Consider the following 14,326-nt stretch of genomic DNA (forward strand, 5'->3'; position numbering starts at 1 on the left):
ACTAGGCTTCCTGGTTCTAACCACTAGGCTACCTGCTCTAACCACTAGGCTACCTTATTAACAATGACGTCCTAGGAACAGTGGGTTAAAGGGCAACAAATTGCTATATATGATGTGGTTAGCCGATATGTTAAATGCCTATCCAGGCGTTGTAAAGATCTGGCATCTGGCTGCAATGTTGTCGGGCAGGAACTCGACCAGAGAGGCCCAACAACTGCTGAGTGCCCTGCCTGCCTCCAGACTAAAGGGCCAGCAGTCATTCAGTCAACTCCGGAGGGACCGGGACCTCCATGAAGAAACCAGGGTACTTGTCATTGTACACCCAGTATACAATATCACCCAGCAATATACAATGGTCTGAAATCACTGAAAGAATATTCTAAAGGTTTAAAAGTACAACATGGTGTCGTTGCGATGCTCTTTAAATCAGGAACTAGGTCGGGGTGAATTAGTCTTCTGTTGTATGACCATGTTCCTTGTGTTATAATGCTAACATTGTGGAAATGTATTTATCTGTTTGGTTATTTGTGATGGGAGTTAGAGTTTACTTGTTGGCATGGTAGAGGTACACGTTTGAAAAATATATCTGGTATGAATGACCCATTGTTGTACAAATCGTTGGTGAGAATACACTGTTGGGAAAAAGGCCATTTTAGGAAAATGTATTGACTGACATTTTGGATAATGACGTTTTCCTTGTACGGTTTTCCAGAAACGAGCACAGAGGTGGATATTGTTATGATGCAACCATTTTATTTTTCAGATACAATTCCAACTGTTCTTACAAAACAGTTTTTTCAAAATCACATATACACTTGACATGTTGACCAGCTCTACAAGACATGCAGAAACAGATTGGTGATGCCTTTTCAAGGCATAACTCGGAAAGCCTCTGTTGCTCTCTTCATTCTTAGAACAAAAAAATACTGAAGCATTCTGGATACTGAGATTTCGTATTTAATTAGAGTGAAGTATTAAGTAAGGCAAAATAAAAGATTTCTAAATTCCCTCATAATTACAAGTGTGAAAGTCTATATTTTCCCCTAAAATATTTGATATGGAGATGTGTGGTCTTATGCAGTAGTGGTAGAAAAGCTGTTTTTTGTGTACTTGAAATGGTCACATGGACCCTCAACATGCCACTGACCATAAATGACTTTCGGTTTACATAGTGCCACATCTAGTGTAACACAACGTACAATTCTACCCATACACACGTATAATCAGTGAATGGGACACCTTGTTGTCACAGAACACAACCCTGAGTGGAAAATAACACCAATAAACTGAAAGGTGCCGACAGAACCAAAACCCTTGACGCTCCTGTTCGACCTAATCTGGGATCTAATGGAAGATGCTCCATACATTTGATTCTCCAATACTTCCTCAAACGCTTTCAAGGTTGATCTATTTCAAACCTTTTTAATTTCTCCTGAAACCTTGTTTTATGATTAAAACCCTTTGTGATCCATGAGAAGAATCCGGGTCAGAAATAACATTTTGGTTGAATGTCTTGATCCCTTTTTCCCCCAACCAAAGGACATTCTGATAAAACAAGCAACAGCTCCCTAAAATACAACGTCCAGCTTTCTTGTCTGACCCACTCCCTTTTCTTCCCCGTACATATCTCAACGCTGAGAAATTCACAGTGCTTTTCTGTATCATCACCTTCTTACTATAATATCATTACCTCAAAAGTCTTCTACTACAAAAATGTCTCAACTCGGAGCAAGATAAAATGGCTTGAAAATGACTGACAGTGAACGCTAGCTAGCCGTTGACAACGATGGCTCTTAAAGGTTGATTATAAGATGGCCCCCTACCCAGAGATCGTCCAGTGAGATGGAGGAGGAACACTGGGTTCTACTTTCCAGTGGAGCAGGGTTATTTAAAAGCAGCTCTGGGAACTAAGGGAAAAGCCAACAGTATTCACAGGGGTACAATACAGATACAGGCAGGGTGGACTGCTCACCGCCAGGGGAAAACAAAAAGGAAATGTGTCCCAAATGGAACCCTATTCCTTATATAGTGCACTACTTTTGATCAGAGTCCTATGGGAACTGGTCAAAAGTAGTGCACTATGTAGGGAATAGGGTGCCATTTTGAGCCATCTATTGAGTGGAGTTGGGGGACACATGACAGATGTTGCCTATCTGTATCTAATAAGCGACCACTTCAAAGCTAGCAGCAGTGGAAGGTAACGGTGTTGGAGCCAAAAAACCATGTTGTTCCAGTCCAGCGGAGTGTCCCTTTAGAAGGTACTGGTCACTGAGGTAGTTAGACGTCTCCCAATGTACACCCTGAGGACAGAGGGGAAAGAACATCAACATACTAGTATAGTTCTGTACATATGTTGTCAGTTCTATTTTGTGCAACTTGGTAAAAATGCTAAGTTTGTTTTTTTTCCACTTATTTTTGTCGGTTAGATTTTCTCGAAAATCAGCAAGGCATTCTTCAGATGTTTCACTCTACAGTCCCCAGTGTATTTTATTATTTTATTTACTGGGATCACCCAATGGGCTGCTGCTGAGGCAGGGGCTGCTCTTCCTGGGGTCCAAACAGGAAACAACACATAAAACACACAGCACTTCATTACAGTGTAGTCATTTAGCAGACGTTCCCATCCAGAGAGACCCACAGCGCATTCATCTCAAGATAGCCAGCAGACACAACCAGGCATCACAGTTGTATCACCAACCATGTATCACAGTCTATCCCAACCACATACAGTTGAAGTCGGAAGTTTACATACACCTTACCCAAATACATTTAAATTCAGTTTTTCGCAATTCCTGACATTTAATCCTAGTAAAAATTCCCTGTTTTAGGTCAGTTAGAATCACCACTTTATATTTAGAATGTGAAATGTCAGAATAATTGTAGAGAGAATGATTTATTTCAGCTTTTATTTCTTTCATCACATTCCCAGTAGGGCAGAAGTTTACATACACTCAATTAGTATTTTGGTAGCATTGTCTTTACATTTTTTTTTTTACTTGGGTCAAACGTTTCGAGTTGCCTTCCACAAGCTTCCCACAACAAGTTGGGTGAATTTTGGCCCATTCCTCCTGACAGAGCTGGTGTAACTGAGTCAGGTTTGTAGGCCTCCTTTCTTGCACACGCTTTTTTCAGCTCTGCCCACACATTTTCTATAGGATTGAGGTCAGGGCTTTGTGATGGCCACTCCAATACCTTGACTTTGTTGTCCTTAAGCCATTTTGCCACAACTTTGGAAGTATGCTTGGGGTCATTGTCCATTTAGAAGACCCATTTGAAACCAAGCTTTAACTTCCTGACATGTTGCTTCAATATATCCATGTAATTTTCCTCCCTCATGAAGCCATCTATTTTGTGAAGTGCACCAGTTCCCTCCTGCAGCAAAGCACCCCCACAACATGATGCTGCCACCCCCACAACATGATGCTGCCACCCCCATGCTTCATGGTTGGGATGGTGTTCTTCAGCTTGCAAGCCACCCTCTTTTTCCTCCATACATAACGATGGTCATTATGGCCAAACAGTTCTATTTTTGTTTCATCAGACCAGAGGACTATTCTCCAAAAAGTATGATCTTTGTCCCCATGTGCAGTTGCAGTCTGGCTTAGTCTGGCTTTTTTATGGCAGTTTTGGAGCAGTGGCTTCTTCCTTGCTGAGCAGCCTTTCAGGTTATGTCAATATAGGACTCGTTTTACTGTGGATATAGATACTTTTGTACCTGTTTCCTCCAGCATCTTCACAAGGTCCTTTGCCGTTGTTCTGGGATTGATTTACACTTTTCACACCAAAGTACATTAATCTCTAGGAGACAGAACACGTCTCCTTCCTGAGCAGTATGACAGCTGCCTGGTCCCATGGTGTTTATACTTGCATACTGCTGTTTGTACAGATGAACGTGGTACCTTCAGGCGTTTGGAAATTGCTCCCAATGATGAACCAGACTTGTGGAGGTCTACAATTTAGCCTAGTGGTTAGAGCAGGTAGCCTAGTGGTTACAGACGGTAGCCTAGTGGTTAGAGCAGGTAGCCCAGTGGTTAGAGAAGGTAGCCTAGTGGTTAGAGCAGGTAGCCTAGTGGTTACAGACGGTAGCCTAGTGGTTAGAGCAGGTAGCCTAGTTAGAGCAGGTAGCCCAGTGGTTAGAGAAGGTAGCCTAGTGGTTAGAGCAGGTAGCCTAGTGGTTAAGCGCATTGGGCCAGTAACCGAAAGGTTGCTAGATCGAATCTGAGCTGACAAAGTAAAAAATCTGTCGTTCTGCCCCTGAACAAGGCAGTTAACCCACTGTTCCTAGACCAGTTAACCCACTGTTCCTAGGCCATCATTGTAAATAAGAATTTGATCTTAACTGACTTAAATAAAGGTTAAATAAATATTGGGTGAAAGAGTTCCATGTGGTCATGACTCTATTTCATACTGTGTGTTTCCCAGCTTCTGTTCTGGACCTGGGGACTGTGAAGAGATCTCTGGTTGCACGTCTTGTGTTGTACCGATGAGTGTCTGAACTATGTGCCAACTGCTTAAACAGACAGTCCTGTACCTTCAACACCTCGCACGAAGATACAATAGTGATGCAGTCAAACTCTCCTCAACTTTGAGCCAGGAGAGATTGACATTCTCCCTCCGTATACACAGGGCCTTAAAGGCTCACAGCTCAAACTCTGGTGACTGAAGTGGATCAACTAGTCCATTCTTCCCACAGTGAGCTGCGACCAGAAAACGTAAGACATCTGATCTGGGGCCTTAGCAGCACAACTAAAACACACATCTGCTAGAATGCAGCTCTACTCAACTGCGTGTGTGTGTGTGTAGATATAGTTGATGATAACAAATACTGTTATATAAAATATATATATAATATATATATATATATTATATAAAAATACTGTAGTATAGCCTTCTAATTCTACTTAAATCAAATTTTATTTGTCACATACACATGGTTAGCAGATGTTAATGCGAGTGTAGCGAAATGCTTGTGCTTCTAGTTCCGACAATGCAGTAATAACCAACAAGTAATCTAACTAACAATTCCAAAACTACTGTCTTATACACAAGTGTAAGGGGATAAAGAATATGTACATAAAGATATATGAATGAGTGATGGTACAGAGCAGCATAGGCAAGATACAGTAGATGGTATCGAGTACAGTATATACATATGAGATGAGTATGTAAACAAAGTGGCATAGTTAAAGTGGCTAGTGATACATGTATTACATAAGGATGCAGTAGATGATATAGAGTACAGTATATACGTATACATATGAGATGAATAATGTAGGGTATGTAAACATTGTATTAGGTAGCATTGTTTACAGTGGCTAGTGGCTATAGATTAAGATCACATTATTGGTCAAGGGCGCAATGGCATCGAGGACCTGATACCAACCCCCCCCCCCCAGTTGCCAGCTCACTTCCCAACAGATTCTTCCCATCAGACCCGGGATTCGAACTAGCCACCGGTTGCTGGCTCGCCTCTAACCACTAGGCTACCTGCTGCCCCTGGTATCTATGGTGGAGATGAGACAAAATAGCATACTGATCACCAAACTAGATTTGTGTTACTATAGTCTCTCTACAGAGTGCAGATTATATCCCATACAAACACACAAGAGACCTGTTTCACGTTCTGCTCTTTTACCCTTACAAATAATACAGTCTTCATAATTAGCTTTTATTTTTCGAAATGTTTTTAAAACCGTAACTCACCCCAGACCGATAGCCAGTACGTGGGATATGAGCAGCGATGGAAGGAAAAGTTTGAGGAACTCTGCAGAGAAGATCCCTCCGTTCTTCATGACGCTGGTGTTTCTGATGCTGAGAGGGTTGATACGTTTAGGATGCTTCAGAACAAACTCCCTGCATCCAAAAGACAAGAGAGCACATTACAATGTCCCTGGAAGGGGTTTAGGATGCTTCAGAACAACCCCCCTGCATCCAAAAGACAAGAGAGCACATTACAATGTCCCTGGAAGGGGTTTAGGATGCTTCAGAACAACCCCCCTGCATCCAAAAGACAAGAGAGCACATTACAATGTCCCTAGAAGTGGTTAAGGTAGAAAGGAATATCAAATTCTGTTCTATATCATTCTATAATAGCGCAGAATTGTATTAAAGTTGTATTAAATTCCATGATATTCTATTGTTTTCTATTACAAACTGGGCTGAGCAGAACTGAATTGAAAACACATATAATAGATTTGACCCGTCTGTCTGGGATACTGAGGGGGGGGGGGGTACTAACTTGCGTTGAACGTTCTCAGGTCTACTGGACCAGTCCCAGATCCAGTCTGCGTTCTTCTTCATCAGGTTCTCCACTTCACGTCTCCGTTCTAGGTAGTCTTCTTCAGACTGGAACAGAGTATAAAAAAAGTTTAAAAAACGACTTTATTTGTTAATTTGTTACAACGGGGAAAAACTGCTCTTCTGCTCTGCTCTCAACCTCAGAGTGGAAAAACTAGGAATGTAAAAACAATATATTGCAGAATTTGAAATAATAGGTTTTGTTTTCAAACCCTTGAAACCACCCTGCTGTGCCTCACCAACTACTTAGAGATTAGTGCCCCACACAGAGTTTATATGAACCATATTATATTTAATCTCTATGGTGTCCCTGGATAAGGGCTCCAAACCTGTGAGCTGTTCTTCTCTCCTGAGCTGTGCACTTCTGAACCACGGCGGAGCAAAGGAGTCTGGGGTCTCGGAGGACTGAGTGGGGGGGGAGGGGGTCGGGTGGGGGGGGGACACACAGCGGAAGAGAGAGACTACATAAGTATTGGGGAAGAGCCCTCTTGACAGATCTCTTGTGTTTCCATCATGACAAGCTTCATCTATAAAATCTGATCTGGAATGTACAGAGGCACTCATGCAGATGGCGGATAGGAGGTCAGAGGTCACTATAGTACCTACTGTACTATAACTCTGGTGAATGACAGTGTCTCTTATCTCTTAGTCCTTTGTGTTCAGATTGCTAATCGTAATAAGACTAATCCAAAATGATTTTGTCCTGATCGGTCATGTGATGGTCTATATGGCATGTGATTGGTGAGTGGAGAGACACCTGTCACAGGGCACACTGCCCCTGGAGCTGCTTCTTCCTGACTCATGCTGGGCGTCTAACAACATCTTCTCCAAGTCCACCCCTCCCTGGACTGAGCCAGACGCAGACCCTGACCCAGCCATCAGGTCACCTCCCTGGGTAGAGGCAGAGAGAGACCCAGGCAGGACCGACGCAGACCCAGCCATCAGGTCTCCACCATGGACTGAGGCAGAGGCACCTAACCCAGAGCCTGGTAGCTCAGTGGCAGAGCCTGGTAGCTCAGTGGCAGAGCCTGGTAGCTCAGTGGCAGAGCCTGGTAGCTCAGTGGCAGAGCCTGGTAGCTCAGTGGCAGAGCCTGGTAGCTCAGTGGCAGAGCCTGAAACCTGCTCTTCCTCCACACCAGCAGCCCCATGTGCTGGTGACCCCCCACTGTTGCCATTGTTAAAGTGCAGCTCCACCCAGGAACCTTAAAGAAGAAAACATAAACGTGACAAAATGGTGCAGAACATTGAGACATAGTTGCTAATAGGCCAGTCATGAAGCAGGTATTAACAGCCTGCGTGTGCTGTGGGAGTGGTTGAGGAGGTGTGTTTAGCCTAGATAGCGTGGCACAGTCAACCATCTCTAAATGTTTGGTTCTTTAAATAGCACCTGCTCAGTGCCCATGACAGTACGTGCCCCCCTTATTGCTCAATGGTCCCTGTCCTCTGCCCACATTTTCCTTCCTGTGTGTATCCAATAGGAAAGGGAAGTGTTCACCCCCCCTTCCACTCTATAGGCTGGCTATCCAATAGGAAAGCGTCGTGTGCAGCCCCTCCCCTTTATAGGCTGGCTATCCAATAGGAAAGCGACGTGTTCAGCCCCTCCCCTTTATTACATAACGGAGAAGCACACAACAGGTGGATGGGCAGAATCATCTGGTTTGTTGTGTTTCTTATCGTAGCTGCATTGAACAATGCCAAACATAGCATCATTACAGCATTGAGAATACGCAATTCAGAACACTGCGCTAAGGTCAATATCGACTTTACATCAGCTAGCTGACAATGTTATTCTAGGCCTGCCCTATAGCCCAACGTTACCTATCCTACTGTCTGATCTGTCTAAAGTAGGACAGCCAGGCAACACGAGGAATGTTTACATGGCCGCGGAATTACTACCACCGCTGAAGAAACATTGTTGTGGTAGCAAAAAAACTCATATCTGTGTCTCCTCGGCGCAACACTGTTTCCCGATAATAATATGATGTACAATGACGTAGGCTACATGTCCCAGGAAGACAGCATGGCATTCTGAATATACTGCGATCATACGGTACGTTGTGTTCACATTATGCAACATGCCATTATAGACTACGAGACAACAATTAACTTACCCTGCAAATTGTCCTCGATGACACTTTGTTTGTCTTCCGTCATGTCGGTAAATAAGGGACGCAATGCGTATTTGATTGACTCCCCCCTTTGCGTCGCGATCGTTCGAGTCAAACGTCCTAAATATTTGGAAGAATCCTGTAATTACAAAATCCGAATGTAGACAATATTATTCTGATGCCTCTGAATTGGGAGAAAGGTTTAGATCGAGTGCAGACCATTCAGGAAAGCACTAGACTACCAGAACAATAACAACAAGCATGTGACTAAACTTGGCCAGCTGTGTGGCCTACACGGGTTTGCACCATGAATATCAAATCTGGTCCCTTATCACTGGTGTATTCATTCGTCGAATTCCGTTGCGAAACGTTTTGTAAAGGAAACAGTTTCAAAGAAAACGAGAGTTTCTATTGGACAAATCCAGGTAAATCCCTCCCCGTTCGTTCCGTTTGCTCTGTGCATTTGCTTCCGTTTGGTTCCTAGAGTAAACGGTAAACGGTTTCTATTGCAAAACGTTGCCAGATGAAACGTTTTCCTGTGTGAAGCAACTCTCTGGGCTGTTGACCGAAATTAACGCTTCATGTGATTGGTCCAGAAAGTACTAGACGCGGTAGAGCTACATGTAAACAAACACGAGCGTGCGTATTTAGGCATAAATAGCCTGGTGTGATTGCTGTTATTGTATCATAATACCGGTATGCATGAGCTTTCTAGGAAACATGCGGTATGTCTGACAACACTGGCAGGTGTTTCCTCCATCCATAAAGTTAGGCTGCAACACATGAAGAAACAGCCTTCACCTGTTGACCTTCTCCAGACCATCCAAGACTGTTAGAGTGATGAATGCACTGACAGTGTCTGTGTTAATGTATGTGTCTAAAACTAATGTCCTTTACTTTGTCCTCAGGGTAGCCTGTGGCCTCTAGATATACCACGACAGCTCTTACAGACTCCACAACAGCTCTCACAAGCTAACGTCTACTTAAAGTTTACTACTTGTGTTGTCCATATAGAGTTGTGAATTCAGTCATGTATTTGTGAGAAATATCACATCCAGCTAATCAGACTGATCTGAGAATGTGTTCAGTTTGTCCTGCTGAGGACTGAGTATTCCATCACAATGACACCCTCCCTCCCCTGCATCCAAATCAGTATTCCATCACAATGACACCCTCCCTCCCCTGTATCCTCCATCAGTATTCCATCACAATGACACCCTCCCTCCCCTGTATCCTCCATCACAATGACACCCTCCCCTGTATCCTCCATCACAATGACACCCTCCCTCCCCCTGCATCCAAATCAGTATTCCATCACAATGACACCCTCCCTCCCCTGTATCCTCCATCAGTATTCCATAACAATGACACCCTCCCTCCCCTGCATCCTCCATCAGTATTCCATCACAATGACACCCTCCCTCCCCTGTATCTTCCATCAGTATTCCATCACAATGACACCCTCCCTCCCCTGCATCCTCCATCAGTATTCCATCACAATGACACCCTCCCTCCCCTGTATCCTCCATCACAATGACACCCTCCCTCCCCTCTATCCTCCATCAGTATTCCATCACAATGACACCCTCCCTCCCCTCTATCCTCCATCAGTATTCCATCACAATGACACCCTCCCTCCCCTCTATCCTCCATCAGTATTCCATCACAATGACACCCTCCCTCCCCCTGCATCCTCCATCAGTATTCCATCACAATGACACCCTCCCTCCCCTCTATCCTCCATCAGTATTCCATCACAATGACACCCTCCCTCCCCCTGCATCCTCCATCAGTATTCCATCACAATGGCACCCTCCCTCCCCCTGCATCCTCCATCAGTATTCCATCACAATGACACCCTCCCTCCCCTGTATCCTCCATCAGTATTCCATCACAATGACACCCTCCCTCCCCTGTATCCTCCATCAGTATTCCATCACAATGACACCCTCCCTCCCCTGTATCCTCCATCAGTATTCCATCACAATGACACCCTCCCTCCCCTGTATCTTCCATCAGTATTCCATCACAATGACACCCTCCCTCCCCTGTATCTTCCATCAGTATTCCATCACAATGACACCCTCCCTCCCCTGTATCCTCCATCAGTATTCCATCACAATGACACCCTCCCTCCCCTGTTTCCTCCATCAGTATTCCATCACAATGACACCCTCCCTCCCCTGTATCCTCCATCAGTATTCCATCACAATGACACCCTCCCTCCCCTGTATCCTCCATCAGTATTCCATCACAATGACACCCTCCCTCCCCCTGTATCCTCCATCAGTATTCCATCACAATGGCACCCTCCCCTGTATCCTCCATCAGTATTCAATCACAATGGCACCCTCCCTCACCTGTATCCTCCATCAGTATTCCATCACAATGGCACCCTCCCCTGTATCCTCCATCAGTATTCAATCACAATTGCACCCTCCCTCACCTGTATCCTCCATCAGTATTCAATCACAATGGCACCCTCCCTCACCTGTATCCTCCATCAGTATTCCATCACAATGGCACCCTCCCTCACCTGTATCCTCCATCAGTATTCCATCACAATGGCACCCTCCCTCCCCTGTATCCTCCATCAGTATTCCATCACAATGGCACCCTCCCTCACCTGTATCCTCCATCAGTATTCCATCACAATGGCACCCTCCCTCCCCTGTATCCTCCATCAGTATTCCATCACAATGGCACCCTCCCTCCCCTGTATCCTCCATCAGTATTCCATCACAATGGCACCCTCCCTCACCTGTATCCTCCATCAGTATTCCATCACAATGACACCCTCCCTCCCCTGTATCCTCCATCAGTATTCCATCACAATGACACCCTCCCTCACCTGTATCCTCCATCAGTATTCCATCACAATGGCACCCTCCCTCCCCTGTATCCTCCATCAGTATTCCATCACAATGGCACCCTCCCTCCCCTGTATCTTCCATCAGTATTCCATCACAATGGCACCCTCCCTCCCCTGTATCCTCGATCAGTATTCCATCACAATGGCACCCTCCCTCCCCTGTATCTTCCATCAGTATTCCATCACAATTGCACCCTGCAGGGGGTTGTCTGGAGCTGGGCTAGAGCCTGACGGAGGCCAGGGAGTGTCTGGAGCTGGGCTAGAGCCTGACGGAGGCCAGGGGGTGTCTGGACCTGGACTAGTGTCTGACGGAGGCCAGGAGGTGTCTGGACCTGGACTAGAGCCTGACGGAGGCCAGGGGGTGTCTGGACCTGGGCTAGAGCCTGACGGAGGCCAGGGGGTGTCTGGACCTGGGCTAGAGCCTGACGGAGGCCAGGAGGTGTCTGGACCTGGACTAGAGCCTGACGGAGGCCAGGAGGTGTCTGGACCTGGACTAGTGTCTGACGGAGGCCAGGAGGTGTCTGGACCTGGACTAGAGCCTGACGGAGACCAAGGGGGTGTCTGGACCTGGGCTAGAGCCTGACGGAGGCCAAGGGGGTGTTTGGACCTGGGCTAGAGCCTGACGGAGACCAAGGGGGTGTCTGGAGCTGGGCTAGAGCCTGACGGAGACCAAGGGGGTGTCTGGAGCTGGGCTAGAGCCTGACGGAGACCAAGGGGGTGTCTGGACCTGGGCTAGAGCCTGACGGAGACCAAGGGGGTGTCTGGAGCTGGGCTAGAGCCTGACGGAAGCTGCATGGAAGCAGGCAGAGTCTGGCATTCAACACATCCCCCAGAAGGGGAGCCAAGCTCACAGCTCACAGCACACAGCTCACAGCTCACAGTTCACAGCACACAGCTCACAGCACAAAGCTCACAGCACACAGTTCACAGCCCACAGCACACAGCTCACAGCTCACAGCACACAGCTCACAGCTTACAGCACACAGCTCACAACATACAACACACAGCTCACAGCACACAGCACACAGCACACAGCACACAGCTCACAGCTCACAGCACACAGCATACAACACACAGGTCACAGCACACAGCACACAGCTCACAGCACACAGCTCACAGCACACAGCATACAACACACAGCTCACAGCACACAGCTCACAGCTCACAGCACACAGCTCACAGCACACAAGTTAACAGCACACAGCATACAACACAGAGCATCACTGGCTAGGCACGCAGCACACACCCACGCATCCTCCTCCTCCTCCTCCTCCTCCTCCTCCTCCTCCTCCTCCTCCTCCTCCTCCTTCTCCTCCTCCTCCTCCTCCTCCTCCTCCACCTCCTCCTCCTCCTCTGCCTCCTCCTTCTCCTCCTCCTCTGCATCCTCCTCCTCCTCCTCCTCCTCCTCCTCCTCCTCCTCCTCCTCCTCCTCTGCATCCTCCTCCTCCTCCTCTGCCTCCTCCTTCTCCTCCTCCACCTCCTCCTCCTCTGCCTCCTCTTCCTCCTCCTCCACCTCCTCCTCCTCCTCCTCTGCCTCCTCCACCTCCTCCTCCTCCTCCTTCTCCTCCACCTCCTCCTCCTCCTCCTCTGCATCCTCCTCCTCCTCCTCCTCCTCCTCCTCCTCTGCCTCCTCCTTCTCCTCCTCCACCTCCTCTTCCTCCTCCTCTGCCTCCTCCTCCTCCTCCTCCTCCTCCTTCTCCTCCTCCTCCTCCTCCTCCTCCTCCTCCTCCTCCTCCTCCTCTTCCTCCTCCTCCTCCTTCTCCTCCTCCACCTCCTCCTCCTCTGCCTCCTCCTCCTCTGCCTCCTCCTCCTCCTCTGCCTCCTCCTCCTCCTCCTCTGCTTCCTGTCTCCTACCGGCTGCCTGGTTCCCTCTCTCCACCAGGGAGGGCTGTGTCTTCACGGTAAGCATCACAATCCTGCTCTTCCTTCATCTCAACTGGATTTTCCCTCTCTCTTCTTTTGTGCCTCCTCCCTTTTTGTGATGAATCATTATCCTCTCTCTGCCTGTGTTATTTCAGGGATTGTGGGTGCTGCTGTATGTGGAGGCTAGTTAGTCAGGGATTGCATGCAGGCAGCCTCCCATCTTTATACTCCATTATCAGAGAGAGCGAGAGAGAGATGAGGGCTGTGACTCAGGGAAGCAGATCTGGCTGTACGGTAGAGACACTGGAGAGATAGACATGCAGAAGACTGTTCTGTGTTCATTTTAGGAGAATGTGCCACAGCTCATAGCAGAAAATGGCGATTCTAGCACAGTTCCCCAGCTAAGGCAGGCAAGGGAGCAGACAGACAGACAGCGTTCACGTCACAAACTGGATCATGGTTTTAAGGTTGGTCTATCTCTAATCATACGCTTGTTTGAGTTCCTGTTGGAGAGAGGTAGAGAGAGAGAGGTAGAGGTATGGCAGAGAATGCTGCAGGGTGGAGCTGTTGCATACCTTCTGCTATCTGTAGGTGTGGTGTGTATCTGTGACTGTGGTGTGTATTTGTGACTGTGGTGAGTAACTCTGACTGTGTTGTGTATCTGTGACTGTGGTGTATATTTGTGACTGTGATGTGTATCTGTGACTGTGGTGTATATTTGTGACTGTGATGTGTATCTGTGACTGTGGTGTGTATCTGTGACTGTGTTGTGTATCTGTGACTGTGATGTGTAACTGTGACTGTGATGTGTAACTGTGACTGTGATGTGTATCTGTGACTGTGGTGTGTATCTGTGACTGTGATGTGTAACTGTGACTGTGTTGTGTATCTGTGACTGTGATGTGTATTTGTGACTGTGATGTGTATCTGTGACTGTGATGTGTATCTGTGACTGTGATGTGTATCTGTGACTGTGATGTGTATTTGTGACTGTGATGTGTATCTGTGACTGTGATGTGTATCTGTGACTGTGATGTGTATTTGTGACTGTGATGTGTATCTGTGTCTGTGATGTTTAACTGTGACTGTGGTGTGTATCTGTGACTGTGTTGTGTATCTGTGACTGTGATGTGTAACTGTGACTGTGATGTGTAACTGTGACTGTGATGTGTATCTGTGACTGTGG

At 46.8% G+C, this 14,326-nt stretch overlaps 2 protein-coding genes across 3 annotated transcripts in view; one reads left to right on the plus strand and one right to left on the minus strand.

The window, feature by feature from the left end:
* Positions 1-731: 731 nt before the first annotated feature.
* LOC135537804 (BCL2/adenovirus E1B 19 kDa protein-interacting protein 3-like) lies at positions 732-8,895 on the minus strand. 2 transcript variants are annotated; one of them, XM_064963812.1, is made up of 6 exons: positions 8,409-8,890; positions 7,055-7,499; positions 6,627-6,702; positions 6,239-6,345; positions 5,704-5,853; positions 732-2,300 (listed from the first exon to the last, which is right to left on the minus strand). In XM_064963812.1, exons 1-6 carry the CDS (start codon positions 8,449-8,451, stop codon positions 2,252-2,254), a joined length of 870 nt encoding a protein of 289 aa, XP_064819884.1. In that variant the 5' UTR covers positions 8,452-8,890; the 3' UTR covers positions 732-2,251. The 2 variants fall into 2 exon arrangements, with proteins under 2 accessions (XP_064819884.1, XP_064819885.1); XM_064963813.1 differs by lacking the exon at positions 732-2,300 and adding an exon at positions 2,307-5,503 and having other exon boundaries at positions 8,409-8,895.
* A 4,373-nt stretch (positions 8,896-13,268) lies between these two features.
* Positions 13,269-14,326, plus strand: part of LOC135537808 (janus kinase and microtubule-interacting protein 3-like) — a 129,501-nt gene continuing 128,443 nt past the window's right edge. The window contains exon 1 of the mRNA XM_064963818.1: positions 13,269-13,607. The gene's annotated coding sequence lies outside the window, so the exon portion shown is untranslated. The remainder of the gene's footprint in view (positions 13,608-14,326) is intronic.

This window comes from Oncorhynchus masou, unplaced genomic scaffold (assembly GCF_036934945.1).
Source record: "Oncorhynchus masou masou isolate Uvic2021 unplaced genomic scaffold, UVic_Omas_1.1 unplaced_scaffold_844, whole genome shotgun sequence".
NCBI classification, from domain to species: domain Eukaryota; kingdom Metazoa; phylum Chordata; class Actinopteri; order Salmoniformes; family Salmonidae; genus Oncorhynchus; species Oncorhynchus masou.

Excerpts from the sequence above, each read along its gene's own strand:
- LOC135537804 (XM_064963812.1), bottom strand. The coding sequence starts at position 8,451 with ATGACGGAAGACAAACAAAGTGTCATCGAGGACAATTTGCAGG. Across the intron at positions 6,703-7,054 it reads GGCAGTGTGCCCTGTGACAG|TCCTCCGAGACCCCAGACTC; the intron begins GTGTCTCTCCAC and ends CCCCCCACTCAG. Across the intron at positions 2,301-5,703 it reads GTACTGGCTATCGGTCTGGG|GGTGTACATTGGGAGACGTC; the intron begins GTGAGTTACGGT and ends CTCTGTCCTCAG.